Source organism: Haemaphysalis longicornis, unplaced genomic scaffold (genome assembly GCF_048455015.1).
Source record: "Haemaphysalis longicornis isolate Haplotype H1 unplaced genomic scaffold, Haemaphysalis longicornis Haplotype H1 scaffold_5, whole genome shotgun sequence".
NCBI lineage: Eukaryota > Metazoa > Arthropoda > Arachnida > Ixodida > Ixodidae > Haemaphysalis > Haemaphysalis longicornis.
This window is the reverse complement of record NW_027526385.1, coordinates 184,268,799-184,286,057: the sequence shown is the minus strand read 5'-3', so window position 1 is coordinate 184,286,057 and position 17,259 is coordinate 184,268,799. Positions and strand designations below refer to the sequence as shown.

General features: G+C 45.8%; 1 protein-coding gene across 2 annotated transcripts; it reads right to left on the bottom strand.

The window, feature by feature from the left end:
- Positions 1-1,223: 1,223 nt before the first annotated feature.
- On the bottom strand, positions 1,224-17,189 carry LOC144138892 (uncharacterized). 2 transcript variants are annotated; one of them, XM_077671399.1, is made up of 4 exons: positions 17,033-17,189; positions 14,316-14,390; positions 9,802-9,832; positions 1,224-8,575 (listed from the first exon to the last, which is right to left on the bottom strand). In XM_077671399.1, the coding sequence occupies exons 1-4, from the start codon at positions 17,050-17,052 to the stop codon at positions 8,390-8,392; spliced, it is 312 nt and encodes a 103-aa protein (XP_077527525.1). In that variant the 5' UTR covers positions 17,053-17,189; the 3' UTR covers positions 1,224-8,389. The 2 variants fall into 2 exon arrangements, with proteins under 2 accessions (XP_077527525.1, XP_077527524.1); XM_077671398.1 differs by lacking the exon at positions 17,033-17,189 and adding an exon at positions 16,887-16,986.
- Positions 17,190-17,259: the final 70 nt, after the last annotated feature.

Here is a 17,259-nt window from a genome sequence, read left to right as displayed (position 1 = left end):
CGTGCCGACGCGAGTCGTCCAGAGCCACCTGGTTCAGCACAATTCTCTGATCGAGCGAGCTGCCGTTCAGCGGCGGTTCCTGGAGAGAGCCACTCTGCCAAAGAACCACTGGGAGCTGGGAGCCAAGAACTCTCGCTTAACTGAGCGGCGCAGGAGATCCGGCCCGTTCCCGACTTGAACTATAGCCGAGCATTAACAGGCACGTAGGACGTGCCTGTTAATGACCTTCTGGGCTCATTGAGGGGACACTTAAGCACTTCCCGCTTTTTTGTTGAGGCCAATATTTATATGTTTAGTGTAGTCAAGAAATAAACCAGCTTTAGCATGAGTCAGCACACGTCTTGTTTGCTTCCTTCGTATCTGTCCTCTTTGTTGCTGTTGCCACGATGCTTCTTGGTCTGCAAGCTAGCTTGCTGACCATTGCACCACATGGGGCTGTTGCCGAGTGCTAAAAAGACACAGTTGTTCTTTATACACATTCCAAGCACACGCGGAGAAAAACAATTGAGGCATTGTACATTGGGATGGAGGACGCGTGCGGTAGCAGTGCATCCACAGCACTGACAAGAGGCTGTGGGGTAGAGGGACGAGGGCGCGAATTAACTGTGGTTGTGCTTTTCTTTCTTCCTTTTTATTAAGGCCGATGTTTATATATTTTGTGCAAACCAACAAATACAGCAGTTGCAACGCAGCACTCGTCTTGTTTGCTTCCATTGTCCCCGTTGCCCTTTGCGCTGCTGTCAGGAGCACCTCCACATACCAACTCACATAGCTGGCCCCTGGTTTACAAGACAAAATGTGGCAAGGCCAATTAACACAAGCTGACCAAGGGAGCCCATCGAATGGGCAATAAGTGCAACCTTGGTGCAACATTCACCTGGTGAATGGATGCAAGGAGTTCAAACCGGAGGTATTTAGTTTTTTTTTCTTCAGAAAACCACTGCAACACATTTTCCGTGTCTTGCAGGGATCCTGCAGAAGCTAGTGAGCCCCAGGGAAAAAAAAGCTTATGACGCTACTCTTATCTCTGAAAATATCTTCACAATCATACAAACTTGAAACAGGCACTGCCAGTGAAATTGGCCGACTGAATTACCGGTTTGTCACCAGCATCACAAAAAATGCTTTCAGTGCTGGTTCAGCCAGCAACACGATGACAGGAGGACAGAATAACAGGTGCATACTTCTGACACAAGCGTAACAGCAGCCAAAAGAAGCTTGCGCTTGTGTTACGCACTTTATTTCGCAGCTACGGCAAAAGGTGTGTATGTACAGCAATATGGTACAAGTGACAATGTACATGGTCAAAATAAATACACATCTTGACAGAAAGAAACTACACCGCTCAGTGGAACCATTTAGGTATACATAATCCCTTGCACTCTTTACATGCACACTATATGGTACAAGGCCACAAGCTGTGGCAAGGATAGCAGCTTTAGTGGGAGCAAGCAAAAAAAAGTCACAACAGTGACAACACGCATCACACACACACACACACAGTGAGCAATTCATCGACAAGCTGGCACACCGAGCAAGTGACAATTTGACTACAGGTAAACGTACTCCAGCATTAAGCATACTCCCTGACCTTCAACCCAAAAAGAATAAAAGCTACTTCTCTTGCACATTTGGGATCCTAGAGTGGTTTGCTTCGGGATGACACCAGAAGTGCACAAAGGTGACGCAATCGGACAGCAATTGCCGTAGGAGACCCCCATTTACAATACCATTCTCACCATTTCCGTTTGTTTTTACGACTGAGCCACTGGCTAGTTTACACTTCTGTGGGAGCTACCCCAACAAAAATAATAATAAAAAAAAAGAAACCCCCATTCTCCCCAGATTTGAGAACAAAATACTAACAGCCTTGAATCCACATCACGCTGGCTCTTCTGTTGTTGCTTTGGTGGTGGTGCACACGGTTCCAGTGCAAAGTGATGCTTTGGGCCCAACAGGACATGCCAGGAACAGCTGGTAATGACCGTCTGTCACCGGTACCTTAGGGCTCCTTGCAGAGGGGACTTCACTGCGGCTTGGTTCATTGAAAGCTTTGCACAGTTGGTTTCTGTATATATATTTCTGTGCTTACATCTTAGCACTGTTGGAGTTCACACTGCTGCCAAACGTGTGGTGTGAATTCAGATTCCTTCTTTATGAGGTTGGCTATCCATCATTACGCCCTAGCTCACAGTGAAGCACCCAGGCTTTTCAACATGCACACCGGTATGGAATCTTAAGACATGTACCATTAAACTTTGTCCACATAAAATGAAAACACTCACGAGCACATTTCCATGCACGTTGTCTGTGCTCACACCCTTACAGCACAGCCTGCCTCACAGGTCAGGTGTTCATGCCCATTAAAACACCATGGCAGCACGCACATTTGGCGATTGTGTGGCAATGTAGTCTGGTTGCAGTAACAAACGGCAGCGACAAAAAGTTTGCAACTTAGCGAGCAGACAGTTTCACTGTCACTTACATATACCACACAACTGCTTTTTCGGTTTCTGCAAACCTCACGTGGGCAGCTAAATGATGCAAACCGACTAATCAAAACCAAGACCCACTTCCAAGGCCGATCGTTCACACACCTGCAATCCCTACGAATGGTTTCAGACGAGAATGGGGCATTCAGATTCACACACCTCAGCTTCCTCTGAACACATCCTCACCACTCACACGCTACACTTCCCCATACAAATTCTTGGAGGAACTCTTTCCGCAATATGTGCACAATCAGTGGCTGCATTAGATAGCACTGGCTACAATCCGGCAACACAGTCGTGATGCTGTGGGTGCACTCCTTTTTCAACATTCCCATGCCCTATTTCATTTTCCAGAGCACTTCGGTAATTTTAAATCGGCAAGAAAAGCAAAGCCCACCAAGATCTGTTAGCAGCCAGATGATGAAAAGCCTTCCAGCCGCACAGGCTACCCCAAAATGATCTAAAGAACACCATGTCTACATTCTCGTGGTGTAACAGACAACTCCTAAGCCTCTGGTTGTCACTTGAGACATTTGAGGTGCGGCAATAGTGGGAACGACACAGCGCACTGTTCCAGACCGGTATGGGAAGTAGAACTGTGTGCTAGATGCTTGGATAAAGGCGACTATGACCTCTAAGTCAACGAGAACAAAGCAGCCATGCCCAACTAACTTTCAAATTCAAGCATTCCACCTCTACTCGTATTACACAACTTGTCGAAAATGTGGCCACGACTCAAATAAATGCACAGTTACTTTCGTTTAAATACTTGCGAATCCTCCGCAAATTTCAGCATTTCAAAGATGGACAGTCTGGCCTGTTCAGTTTTACGACAAAATTACCAGGAAACATCCCAAACACATTGCCACAATACAGTCATGTAAAAGAGGAGCAAAAATGACTAAGAGAAAAGATCGTCTTAAAAGAGCAAAAAAATGGATGTGCTGCGCACAACCAGCCATGGCGAAACTTATCAATACAAAGTAAAAAGTGCATGACGAAACTTATCAGTACAAATGGCAGGGGGGAAAGACTTCCAGGCAGACAAAACGATTGGAGAAGTCAAGGTGCAAGCCCCTAACATGCACACAGATTTCCCATCACTGGGAATTTCCCAGAAGCTGCGAAATTTGATGCTGAAATTGTGATTCTGGACATACACGGCCATGCCAGGAGGCAGAGATTAAAAAAAAAAAAGGAGAAGTCCGCTGGGTTAGACGCTCACACAAGAAGACCTGCGATAGAGGAACTGTTTCACACGAACTGATGGTGTTCCTCAGTTACTAACTCGCAGTTCAGTTCGATCAGTGCAACAACTGCTCAGCAGTGGGGGCCGTAAACTTGCAAACGGAAAACGGAGAAAAAGCTCTCGTGTGGCAACCTCTTGATAAGGAGTCGCGACTGTAGAGTTGTGCAGAAACTGTGACTTAAAAGTTGATTGCGAACAACTTGAGTTTTCGGGACTTGCTGTGATCACAGCTCAGGCAACGACAGAACTAACTCAAAACTACATTTCTACCATATTTCGACTTGAAGAAAAAAACCATCCACAAATGCACATGTTGACTTTGAATCACAGATGCGCACGTTTCGTAAAGCAACACACTCCACATCGGGCACATCACAGTGGTTAAAAATGGTGAGCAAAACTGGCGTGCAACGATCATTTCAAGGCTGGCCTAGTGCAATGTGATAAGACACGTTTCGAGACGCTAGCCTAAACATTATTTACAAGCGGCTGTCACATATAAACTGCCACCACACACATGGACAATACCAGCATACAAATCACAGGCCTCGCCCAAAAACGATTCCCTCGCTTTAGGCAGAGATGAAACCACTCGAATGCTGCTGCAAAAATGGGAAGGGTTGCAGTGATTATGGGAAGTAGAAGACACAAAAATGAGAAAATTTAGACTTGGAAAACGGCATCCAAAGCACTAAACAATGTAAAGGCATTTAGACGAGCGTGAGCTGTCGCTTTGATAACACAATCAGGGAATCTCACACACATATGAACACTTCAGCTGGATGCAGACTCTGCTGCAAAGAAATCAGCTACTCACATAAAATACGTTCAAAAGAAAATGATAAAAGAGCAGTAATTCCCTTCCTACAACTGGAAGCAGCCTTTCGTAGGATACCAACTACACATTACTGAAAGCATAGTAAATGCTAAGGGCCTTACCCCAACATTTAAAAAACCCATTTGGTTGAGCCTCAAGTTGTTAAAACTTCATTTCGGTTAAACCAAAAGTAAAATTATAGCCATTAGCGGACCAGTTCAGACTAGTGAACTGATTCACCCACTCAGTAAATCCTCATCGCGCAATACTCTATCAGAATACATATTTCAACCTTTGGCTTTGTTGAGGTCCCCGTCCCATGAAGGGAAAGTTGTGCATGTAGTCCTTTAAGACATGCGTGTGGTGAAACTTTTTGGAAGAGTTGCAAGCTCGGCTTAATTAAGACGTGAAAAAATAAAGCAGCAACTAAAAATTTTTTCTAGAGAGCAAGTAAGAACATGCAAGCAACCTGCTAATGTACGTCAACAAGATTATTGGCAAACTTTAACCACCATCAAAAAATAAAAGAAAACCAGTTGAAAGGCGTTTTCTGCTTGCTACCACTGCAAATACTTTGATAGCAGCAGAGTCGACAATAGAGGTCATGTAAAGTACCATTCTGCTATTCTCTAAACATTTAATTATCATGCAAAGAGCTGGCCTTGCTAGGAAAACCAAGGTTTTACATTCATCTTTTGCAGTAGCCAGGTGGCAGAGAGTAACCTTTGAGGCAGGACTCAAAAGGTTCAGGGGGTCAATTAGGCAAATTAGATTTATCACTGTTCACCCTTTGCACCTGCCATGGTTGCTGAATAGCTTGCCGGTGAGCCCAAGGACGCGGGTTTGAATCCCGGCCACGGCGGCCATTTTTCAGATGGAGGCGGAAAGTGAAAATCCTCGCGTCAAGGTTTCCGCCCGTGCTAGATTCCCAGTTGGTAAAAATTAATGCAGAGCCAGCCACTACGGTGCACCTCATAGCCCAGAAAGATTTAATATTCATCGGCCCATAATGATTCTGACTCCCCATTCCACAGAGCATGGCAGACACACAACATAAGACAATTTCGAGCATAACATCATACAGTGGCATGAAGGGCTTGAAACACTGCGCGCACCCTAAGCATTCTACCCTTACAGTCCACAGGAGGCATTCGTGGGCCCAGCAGCAGTATCCATCACTGCTTACAACAGCTGCGTGCAACTGCACAGATGTTGCTCTGCTAAAGAACACACAAATGGAAAAAAAAAAAAATCTCCGGCTCAGTTCACATCACAGCTATCCTGCAGTGCGGCAACATCTGTGAAACGGGAACAGTGTTGCAGACTGCTCTCACTGCATTCGTGACGGCAGCTGCCTTTCTTTTTTCTTTTTTTTTGCATGGCAACAGACACGCTGCCTGGCTGAAGAGGAAAGGTCACCAGTGACTGCCTCCTTCGGGCAGCACTGGAGCAGTTTTAAATGCACTCTTAAGCATGCTAGCGTGTGGGCAGGGGAGAGTGAAAGGTGTGCTTCAAACATAAATACACCATCGGGGGTGGAACCTGCCACCACCTTCACTAATCACTAACAAGCTGATCAAAGGCTAGCGGTCAATTACAGTAGAATCTCAATAAACGGAAACCGCTTAAACGGAACAGTAGCCCGCAAGTTGGTTCATTTTGTATTCAGATAACGTAAAAGAACTCTCAGTTATAGGAACTAAAATTTCCACGTCCCCGTGTAAACGGAATCAGAAATGGAACTTTCTTGTGAAACCCACTGGCATGAGAATCAGCTTTTTACGGTTCCGGCTGTTTCGTTTTTGTTTCTTCTTTCTTCTTCCATCTTTTTTTTGAACCTCGTTGGCCTCGTAAGCCTCGTCTCGTTAGTGGTCAGCCGTGTTAACGCAATGAATGCAGCATCGCACTTCTTGTTCCAGTCGTCCGGTCTCGATTCAACACGCTGAGGTTACAGGGCTTGGCTCCTGCCATCTGATTCGTGCCATCATGGTGCTATTCGCGCTTCATTACCGCATTGCTGTCTTCTAAATTCGGTGGCTCATAAGCACTCGTTGAGGCCCGTAGTTCCCAGTTGCAAGGACTCATGAAACAAAAATAATTCATGCATTTTGTAGTGCTCAGTGACTCAATGTTGCCAAATCAACTTTGTGAATGCTGCACCTAAACCTCTTGTAGTTTTCTTGCCTTCTGAAAAACTATCAGCTATATTCGCCTTCTAGTGCTTAGAGTTTGATGAAACAGTATTGAGACTGTGTACGCACATAAATTTGCACTTTAACACAACTATCTCAGTAAACGGAACACCTGTTAAATGGAACTAATTTTTTCGGTCCCTTGAAGTTCTGTTTATCAAGAGTCTACTGTACAGACGTACAAATGTCAAAAGAGAAGAGAGAAGAAACAGGGCACCAAAATAAATTCTCTAACATTTAGCAGTGAAGAAAAACAACAGCCAAGGCTGAGAATGGTCTAAGACTTCTCGACATTTTCTTGAAAAGATCTCGGTGTTTGCCCAGTATAATACAACTAGACCAATTTTGTACTACTGAAAACGACTAACTTTTTGTTTAGAATTCTTTACGGGTTCCAGTTTCAACCATGTTTGCAATATTTTCTTCCGCTTGGGACGCAGTTGTGGTGGTTAAAAGAACAGCTTCCGACTGTGGTTCGGCACTTCCGGTAGAACACCTGCCTTGTCAACCAGCCTGCCAGTTTATACTCGCAGACAAGTGCAGTCCCGTCACAATAAAAGTCCAGCAGGTAAACTTCCTTTCAATATTGGTGCAGTCCCTTGAGATGAGCCGACCTGACTTTGTTGCAACGTCAGTGATTATTGGTCAGAAGCACGACGCCTTCGCAGCCTCCCCAGAAGCCTTGCCTCTAAGCTCAAGCCCTGAGCAAAACCACAGTTTCTATCGAGCCATTTCTGGGTCCTAGAAATGACAAAACAGCGTTGCGGCATCCCAACCACCCTGACTGAGTGTTTATTCACCTCGCACGTAGACCTAATCACAGAACACTTGTCATGTTTCAGTTTCAAATGCGAGAGGTCACGGGGTCACCAGAGGACGAAGTTTGATCTCTCTACTATACACAATACTCCATTTACACTGCGTTTTTCGTTAACTCTGGGAGTTCGCCCAACAGAGGCTCGCTTCATTCACATGGTCCCACCCTGTTGAACACACACAAAGGCTGCTTGGGCAGCAGACAAAAGCCTCGACCGCAAACTCAATTCGACGCTCCCGTTCTGCCGACTCCTTGCAAAATCAGCATCACAGTTTTACAACGAATGGCGCACTGAGAAAAACACAATCACTTATTCCGCTCCAACATGACACACAATTGAGTGACAATACTGCCACATCTAAATGATCATTTTTCTACATTCTCAAAGAAAATCCACATGCCACACTGCTCACACACGACACACAATCCAGTCACAACAGCGTCACACCTCAATCTTTTTCTCTTTTTTTTTTTTCCACATTCAATCAAAAAACCGACGTTCATTCCGACAGCAAGACTTTAGGTCACGGTCGCTGCGAAAACGCACAAAGGGGATACCTGAGACTCGCAGGGCACTCGTCAAAGTCCGCACCCACCCAGCACATGCACCTGGGCTTTTACTTGTCCTTTCGAAACTGGACACACCGTCCAACCAGCAACAAATCCAGCCTCGTCGGTGCTTGAGCGACACCACAACTCACCACAACACACTTGGTCCGTGCGTCCCTCAGAAGTCTCTTTTTGGTGGGGTCATGGCAAGGAACGGAGGGAGTTTGAGGGGGGAAGGGGGGGGGGGGGGGGGGGAGAAGGGGAGGGGCGTCATCACAGCTGGCTGGGGCCGGGGGGAGGGCAGCCATTCGGGACAAGCATGCGCTGCTGCCTCTGCATGTGTGCCTCGTAGAGTAGCCGGTTGATGGCGCCGTAGTGGGGGTTGTCCGTGCCGTTCATCTCTCCGTGCTGCTGCAGCCCCAGGCCCGGGTCCGGGCAGGAGCCCACCGAGGAACTCGTCTGCGCCATGAACCAGACAAGGGGGGTTGGATGAGCGCCACGTCCAAAACGCTTGACGACGCTTCATTCAACCCTAACGGGAAACGCTGAGTTGCGTACAGGAGGTGGCTGTTCTCAATGTTGGGAACTTCCCGCAAATTCACCGTTTTCACTAGAGGGGGGCCCTTTCTAATGGGGACGTAGGAACTGTCACGCGCTTACTTTACGCACGACAAGTTGAGTGCCCTAAGCACACGAGAAAATTAAGCAGCAATCGAACACGCTCACGCTAAGAAGGCAAATTATCGGAAAATTCCCACACTCAGTAGTACGTCCACGCATTTCAACCTAGACCGATGTTCTTTTTTGTAAACACCACATTCGACGATTTCACGCGAACACAGCCGGGGAAAAAAAACTTGAACATCTGTAACTAGTCACACCACAAGATGAAGTAATCCAAGATTGGCAACAGCTGTCATGTAGCCCTTGACCACATATTGGAACCTGCTCGATAGTTGTCACGCTAGGAAGCAGCCATGCTGCGTAAGTAAGCACGCTGTTTGCCAGGTGCGCTCACAAGGGTACACCCATGCGGGCATGGGAGAAAGTAGGCGTGATGTTGAACACTCATGCTTGTGAAAACATTAGCATCTCGCATTTATGGCTGCCACCAATAAAAAAAAATTAAGAGTTCACACCTAAGCAAGACAAGCAGCGGTTATCGGGTTAGAACAGAGGCTGCCCAAGTTCAAGTAAATGCAGTTGTGATGAAATGGCAGAAAAATGATTTGAAAGGAGGCGGGAGGGGGGGCTGCTTTTAACCTAATCTGATTAACAGTGAAATGCTCGCACTACTCCATATTGTCAATTTAACCAGAAGTGGAATCTAGGGAAAAGGCCTCAAATTTCGGGCTCCCAACTTTAATAAGCCGCACGAGGGGTCACCTGTACAAGTGCTGTCACACTTCCGAGCTCAATGGTGCCCATATTATGAACACACAGCTAATGATAATCATCACAACAAAAAAGCTGTTACTTTCCTGTTGATTAATATACTGACATTGCATTAGTCTGGCGGTTGAAGCTGCATTGTGGGACGAACATGTAGCACACTACTCTGTTTGAGAGTGAACTTTGAAGACGCAGATCTTGAATCACAAGCAAGACTTTCAGTTTCTAGCAAAGCAGCAGCAGTGCTCGAAAATACAAATGCAGTCATACAAAAAAAGTGGTGATGCACTCACGTCATCATCTGCAGGTTCACTGGAGTTTGCCCTGGTTATGGAAAGGAAAATGAAGAACGGTGTGAGGGGCACACTATGCACAAAACACAGGAAGGAGAAGAGAAAGAAGTTGCACAAAGGTAAAAAAACTTAAACAAAATCTGTGATGCACAGTGGCAGGAAAAGTGAAAAGCACGGCAGACGGCGATAAAAAGAAAAAACAATTTTAATGCTGCAGATAATATGGGAGTTGATTATGTAGCTATGTTGAGTGAGACAACATCTACGGCTGGATGTGGCGCATAAATTTGTGTCACAAAACCCAAAACCCTTCAAGTTTGTTATTGAGATAAGGCCACAAATTGGAGCCTGCTATAAATGGTATGCTTACTATGTACGTGCAAGCAGAAGTTTGCAATAGCCGACGCATTAACGTGCCAACCTCTGCCAGTGTTGTGCTTGTATCCTCTTAAGATGTTTTCCTGCACCCTCAGTGCAATCAGTTTCCAGTTCCAAAGATAAGAGTCACGCATGTGGTTATTTTGCACGTTCGCACAGCTGTTGAAAGGAACAGCCTCAGTAACGCATCTTTCTCCAGCTGGGAAACTGTGATTACCTCTGAAGTATTATTTGTGCCCGTCAAGTTGTACCAAGATCCACTTTGTAGGCTGCCCAATTGTACCCAATCATATCCAGGAATCCATTTTTTAAACAATGCTATTGCAACTGCTGCCTTTTGACAGCCACGTTTCAAATGTTGCCAGTCGGAATGCGTCTTTCATTAACTCTTTCTTCTTCCTTTCATGGCACTCTGTCATGTGCAGCTTCATCTGCTCGTGACAGCACCGCGTCAAAGGCCTAATATTCTTCCAAACATTTCGCGAGCACATGTGACCAAACTGAAATGCGCACATCTTCACCGTATGCAGCGGCAAGAGTGAGGGAAACAATATACGTTACTTTTTTTCCTGCTAAAGGTTCGCAGTTTGGGGGTAAACACTTGAAGTATACAACAAGAATAGCTTATGTAAACGCTGCCACCTCTTTAGTATGCTCTGCGGCTGAAAGAAAGAAATTAGTGAGATGCGTGCAATCTCCACCACCTGGTGCTTACGCGTCAACGTATACGTGAAACGGCCCACAGTCCAGTTAAGAGGCTTTGACTGAGCCATCCCTGTTGTTTGCCAACCGACATCATTCAGACAACAATGCCACACGGAACAAAAGCATGAAATCTTGAGGAACCAAATCAACTGTCTGCAAACGCAAATCCAACCAGGTGGCTTTGGCTTATGCAACAATGCGTTCATGACACCTTAGAGTGAAAATACATGCACAGGGAAAACTTCTGGGTAAGAAAAAAAAAATGCACAAAATAGTATTTATATGCTCAAAATATGTTTTCTGGCAATTCATGCACTTGCACTTTGCTGTTGGCGTACCACAAACTTTTTTTTTTTTTTTTGATAAGGCTTTACGACACATTTCAAGTGCATCAAAATAATTTCAAAGCAACTGGCACGGCCACACTGCCTATTTATGGAAAGGTGTGGGAAAACAGGTGAAGGCATGTTGATGTGGCATTCGCCCCCTTCTGTGAAGATTGCAATGCACCAATGTCTGCTTGCACTTTTTGTCTTTACAAAAACTTCTCCCAAAAGTACGACAGCCAGGCCAACGTACACAAGTAACGTCTTAATGAATGCAGTTCTGTGGCAACAATGTTGACAGTCACCTCAACCAGCTCTGAAAGCACTCGTAAATAAAGGAGCAGTGATGAGGTGAAAAAAAAAGGGCCCCCTTCCCTTCATCGTGCGGATATGCCTTTCCTCCGCCTGCTTAGGGTGCAGTACTAGTTGGCCAGACGGATTTGTGACGGCCAACGCGGTTCAACCGAGTTGTTTACACCCCTGGCAAGATAGGTGCAATTTGCACAGATCACGAAAGAGCTGTCTATTTTAGTTTCCCACCCAGCCGCTGCTAAACTGCTAATGTGTAAGTTAAATTAAAGCTTCAGGCTTCCTAATATTCAAACAAAATAAGTGCCTATATACGAAGCCTCTAGGTGGCAATTCCTGAGCAAAAAAACAAAAACGTCCACAATGTTCCTTTCGCCTGATGACACGTATCTCTATACTATGCGAGTTGAATATGACAAGTTTACCTATAAAAAAAAAATATGCTGACCAATCACTCCTGAATGCTCAATGTGAACTCAAGTGGCGCTGCAGATATAACTTCCAAGCCATGCTGATAACCGCAGCCATGAACTGCAGCATTTTAGTTTTAACTGTTCGACACCGAGACGTGCTTTTGGATAGAAATGCACTCACAGAGCTTCTTACATTCAGGCTTTTAACCCATTTCTGGAGAAGGTTTGTGCCCACGGGCTGTCCTGTTTACAACGAATGCTTACAAGGTCTTGGGCTGAAATGCTTTTCCCAGGACTTGCTTTCAGGCTCGAAGGGGCCATGCAGACAAAACACAAGTTCGGCTCACTCGAAAGATTGCCTTGTTAGAACCATACCGACACCACTTTTAACGTACACTTCGCTCAAATAAGATACATAATTTAAAAAAAAGGGAATGGCCATGCAACCCACTAGCTCAGTTTCCACCATGGAACCTATGATGTCATATGCCCAGCTGTGCGATTGGCTGCGGCCGGCATAAGCAAAAACAAGTTAGGCTGGGCCTACAAGGTTGCTTAAATATAATGCATATTCATTTTATACCAGTAAGAATGGTGGAGCACACTACGCATGTTATAAGCGCGCAACAGCCCGGCACTTTGGGGTTGCCTCGCACGACACTGGCTGATTGAAATAACCGACATTCTCTTTTCTTTTGTGACCCTGTTTGTCAAGCACATACCATGTTTCACGAAACGATTACTACCAGCTGTAACAAAAACAATCCAGAAGCAAATATGGTCAGAAACAAAGCGAGTGGGGACAGCACTCCAGAGTGGTATAGTGGCGCCATCTAGGAGGACTGACGGTAAGCAGTCCACTGCAGACTAAACAGCGCACTAACGTGTGCTTGAAGACCTGTCCTGGTTCATCTCCGCAGACGTCACGAAACACACGATTTGGTGGGAGAATCAAAATTTTAACTAGAACTGATTCATTTCTCATTGAATAAAGCAATGTTCGCTGCTGGAGAAGTGCTGGCGGCGCTATAAAATGCCAAATCTTTTGAAAAAACAAACTTGTACTTTGTCAGCATGGCCCCTTTAAGTTCAATGCAGTCATGTCTCCCTTGTGAAGTTGGCTTTTCCTTCTCATGCACACAAATGCAGTGAAGCGTGCTTTACAGTAAGTTGTCAAGATGGACCACGCATAACTATTTAACATCTGCGCATGTGGTGCCTGGCGGTCACTACTCCGGTTTTTCTCTCGTAGCTAACAAAGAGTTACAATTGGGGAAAAAAAAAAAGAAACAAGAAACCAAAACAGCTTGGTTTGATGTGTGCAAAGAGCCTGATGCGATGGACTGAGAAATCTCTATTAAAAATAGGAACGAAGGGTTCCCCCAAGCCCCAATGAACTACCAATTTACGGTCCAAACTAGGCACAAACCCTAATTTCCAACAGCTAAGCACTCCATTGCTTAAATACGGTGCTAAAGTTCACTGTAACAAACTTTTCGATTTACTGAACACGTGCTTTGCACATTTTTTGAAGGCCATTAAATTCTCACATAGACGAAATAACGTAATTTGTCAGCTTCACTTTGTCTGGTCTCAATGGTTCTGCAACACCTTCCATTTACTACGCAAGTGTGGTAAGTCACCAGAAGGAGAGAAGGGCTACAAGCCAAATAGAGGAGAGTGGCATTATTTGGTAAACTACACTTAGTGCTACCGTGGTCATGCAAAAGTAGACACAGACAACACCAGTAAGCTCATTTTAGACGGCATAAATTCCCCTTCAAGTTCCGCTATTTTGAACTCAGAAAATAAGATGTGTCAGTAATGGCCTACGAATATGACTTTATTCCAATGCAACAGCCCCAAAAAATCCCCTTCAGGCAACAACCAGGCGACACTCGTTAGAAACGTGTTACTCATACCGCACACATTTTCCCCGAATGCACTCAGAGGCACGCATTAAGAGGCCTGGCAAATCAACCTGGGGCCACAGCTTAATGCAAGTCACTACAGCAAATTTCTGTCAGTTACTCGCATCAGAGAACCCTCACCTACGTGACGTATACTTCATTCCACGCAAAAACTTGCCTATTTCCCTGTAACCACCAACTACTCTTCACTAAAACAAGCAGCAGAACCCTGGGTAGAATCAAGATGCTGTTGGCGCTAAGGGCAGCTGGCCAATTATCCCTTTCCTCGCAGATGAGCCAAGTGCAATGAAGATGTCAAAAGGGGCATTAACCGGGCATTTCTTCTCACGTGTCCCCATCTACGTCTCCTAAAATAGAACTTCGCCAACTCACTCTCAATGGGTGACCATACAACGACACACTTTCAGGGAGCAGTCAAAGGCAAGAGAGGAGAGTGCAGCGCAGGGCCTTACTGTATCCTGAGGTTGTTGATTTTCTTGGAGATGGGCATGAACTCGTCATCTTCACATGACCGCTGGCGCTTGCGCCTGGAAGGGAACGAACGCCGCCAGGGGTTCAACACTTGCTGAAGGCGGCGTAAGTGTAACAGCCAGTCTCAGCAAAAAAGTGTACACAACAGGCTTTTCTGCGTGATCAAACACAGTTCAAGTATGAGCAGCAAGACTGGCCTAAACCATATAAAATCCTCCAATTACCAAGCCCGAGAGTGTTATATTGAGCTAGCCAGCTGTTTGCTATTTTGGGGAGTGATTTAGTACACTAGGCATGCTAAGGAGCACTTCTTTTGGAAGTTTAGGGCTACTCAACAAATGGTGTTCTGCTGAGTCACGGGGTGACAACAACCTCCTCCTCGACTTAGTGTTGTATTGTATGAAGCATGCGGGCGCATTTTACTTTTGCTGTAGGCAAGAAGATTCTGTGCACGAATTTAAGCAGGGAAAAATAACATCTGGAAGTTGAGATTATTTCTTTCTTTCCCACAGAGTACAAGGTAAATGCAGTTTTCATCTAAAAATGGGCCGTCACAAACTGGTTACAAATGAACAGCCTGGCGGATAAGCCACAGAATCTGCCAGTTACACAGTCCTAGGCATTGTGGTCGGGTGAGACTGGCTTGAAACAGTGACTTCTTCCTGTCTCACACATACCTTGCAGTGTTTATACCCAAGTCTGCACTTCCGTAAAGTCTCTAAGGGCCCCTTGAGGAAGGTTCAACTTGAGTTCTATTGCCTGGTGACTCATCTATACTAGCAAGGAAAGAGCCCCAGTGCTGCAGCAACAGACAGTCTACCTACTTCACCACCCGCTATGACTGTGTACGACCTTGGTTTCATATGTGGGCTGGGCATAAGATGGAAACACCGCATACAGCTCTCAGCAGTTAGTCACCTAAAGCGAATTCTGTTAAGAGGGCCTTGTGAGTCATCAAAGCCACGCTACGAAAGCTCTGCACCCTCCATCCCGTTCCTGTCAAGTTTGATACGTGCACATTCGACACAAGGCATCCCCATTCATTAGCTTACACTTTGATCGCCATCTTAACCACTGCTTGGGGGCTCTCTCCTTAGCTGCTGCTACTGGTTGCAAGACTCGTTCTTGCCCAAGAAGCTTAAGGTTCATATTAGGCCATGAGCAAACATTGATTGACTTCGAAGGTTTGAAGCGCCAAAGCTGCTCCTGAATTATGAGGCGTGTCATAGTGGAGGACTCGGGAGTAATTTTGACCACCTGGGGATTTTTAACATGCGCCTGAATCTCGACATGTGGCCTCCATCAGGTAAACAGCCGACATAGTGATTCACAAAAACAGATGAAGTTGAATGAAGCCAACATCCCAGATCATTAACTTGGAAGGATTGATGTCACAAGTGACTTCCTTTCTTCTCTTTCTATTCCATGCTTCCAGTTTAAGTCATCTTCATTCAAACTAATTGAGATCCTCCATTGTTCAGGTGATCTTGCTTTCATGGATTTTTTTTTTCAGCTGTCTTTTAACGGGAGCTTGCAGTTAGCTTTCAACCACTTTTCTAACACACACTTCTGTGTCATTGCAGGCTACCTCTATAGTTCCTTCATGGACTGTGGTTAAACTACGTTTCCACGATCATTGAAACTTTCATGCCGACATTGGTAGGCTTTACACCCTTGCACAAAGCCGGCACCAGTGCGTTTTGCAAAATAAAAAAAAAGAAAAGGTGAATAGGCGGCACAGGGGCACGAAATGCCAACCGTACCGCCAGCTAGGTGGTTTCCTTTGCGGCCTTTTCAGTCTAAACCGCGTCATTTTTGTCCACCCGCCCCAGGACTTTTGACTGGCCGTCAATTTTTTTTAATCCGCCGGCCAAACCATTCGCGTGCGCCCGTTATAGCTCCCGTCTACGCAGCGATTACAGTACCGCTAAAAGGCTTGCGAAGTGCATGCATTTTAAAATCCCTTTTTTTTTTTTTAGCAATGTCACCTCTTGGACTAGCACGAGTGAAGACGGCACCTAGCATCAACCATGATGAACAAAGCCCACAGCCGCAAGACTGTTCGTGAAAAAAAAAAAAAAAAAGCCTGCGGGCTGCTCCTCAGGCATGCTGCCATCCCTCTGAATGACTCATTGGATTAAAGCTAACAAAAATGCAACCCGCAGCTGTCTGATATCCGCGTGACTCGTACACTCTACTGTGGAGTCACCCGAGTGGACCATTGCAAACTGCCTACACGCCGTTCGTAAAAGTTGGTAAGTCGCTATCCCTAAAGAAATCGAACAGAAGAAGACATGCTCTCACATCGTGACCATATTAACCGAAACGCGAGCAAGCCTACGAAAGGAGATGAAAGTCAAGGAGTGTCGATTTTTCACTCGCAAACAAGGTCGCGACCGACGAGCTCCCAGAGTTGGCAGCTGTGAAAACCGCAAGATTCGCACGCCACGCGAAAAATTGGTCCCTCCCCTGCCCGTGCGAAGTAGTGCAAGGAGAAAGCTACGAAAAATGACGACGCTTGTTCACCCAGATCTATTTGAGAGCGGTCTCACGGCTGATATGGTGCGGAAACGGCGCACATTCGTGTCAGGACGGCCTCACAGCAATCGTACGGCAACTTGCGACGGCAGCGTTTTCTGACACGGATAGCCGCACGATCATGCGACGCAGTTGTGCTACTGAGGCACGAATAACTCACGCGCCGTCCGTGAGCGTCATGTCGATTTGGGACAGGGGCGACTCGACGACGGCAACACAAGGAATTTCAGCGGGATGACCGTGGGAAAGACACCTCCCACTTCGAAACTAATCTTGATCCGCCATTTTGAAAGAGAGGTGGCAACTAGCGGCCCTGGCGGTTTTTTGTGATTTAACTTTCCGTGAGGTTTTTCAACATAAATATAACTGTCACTGTTTTGGGCATAA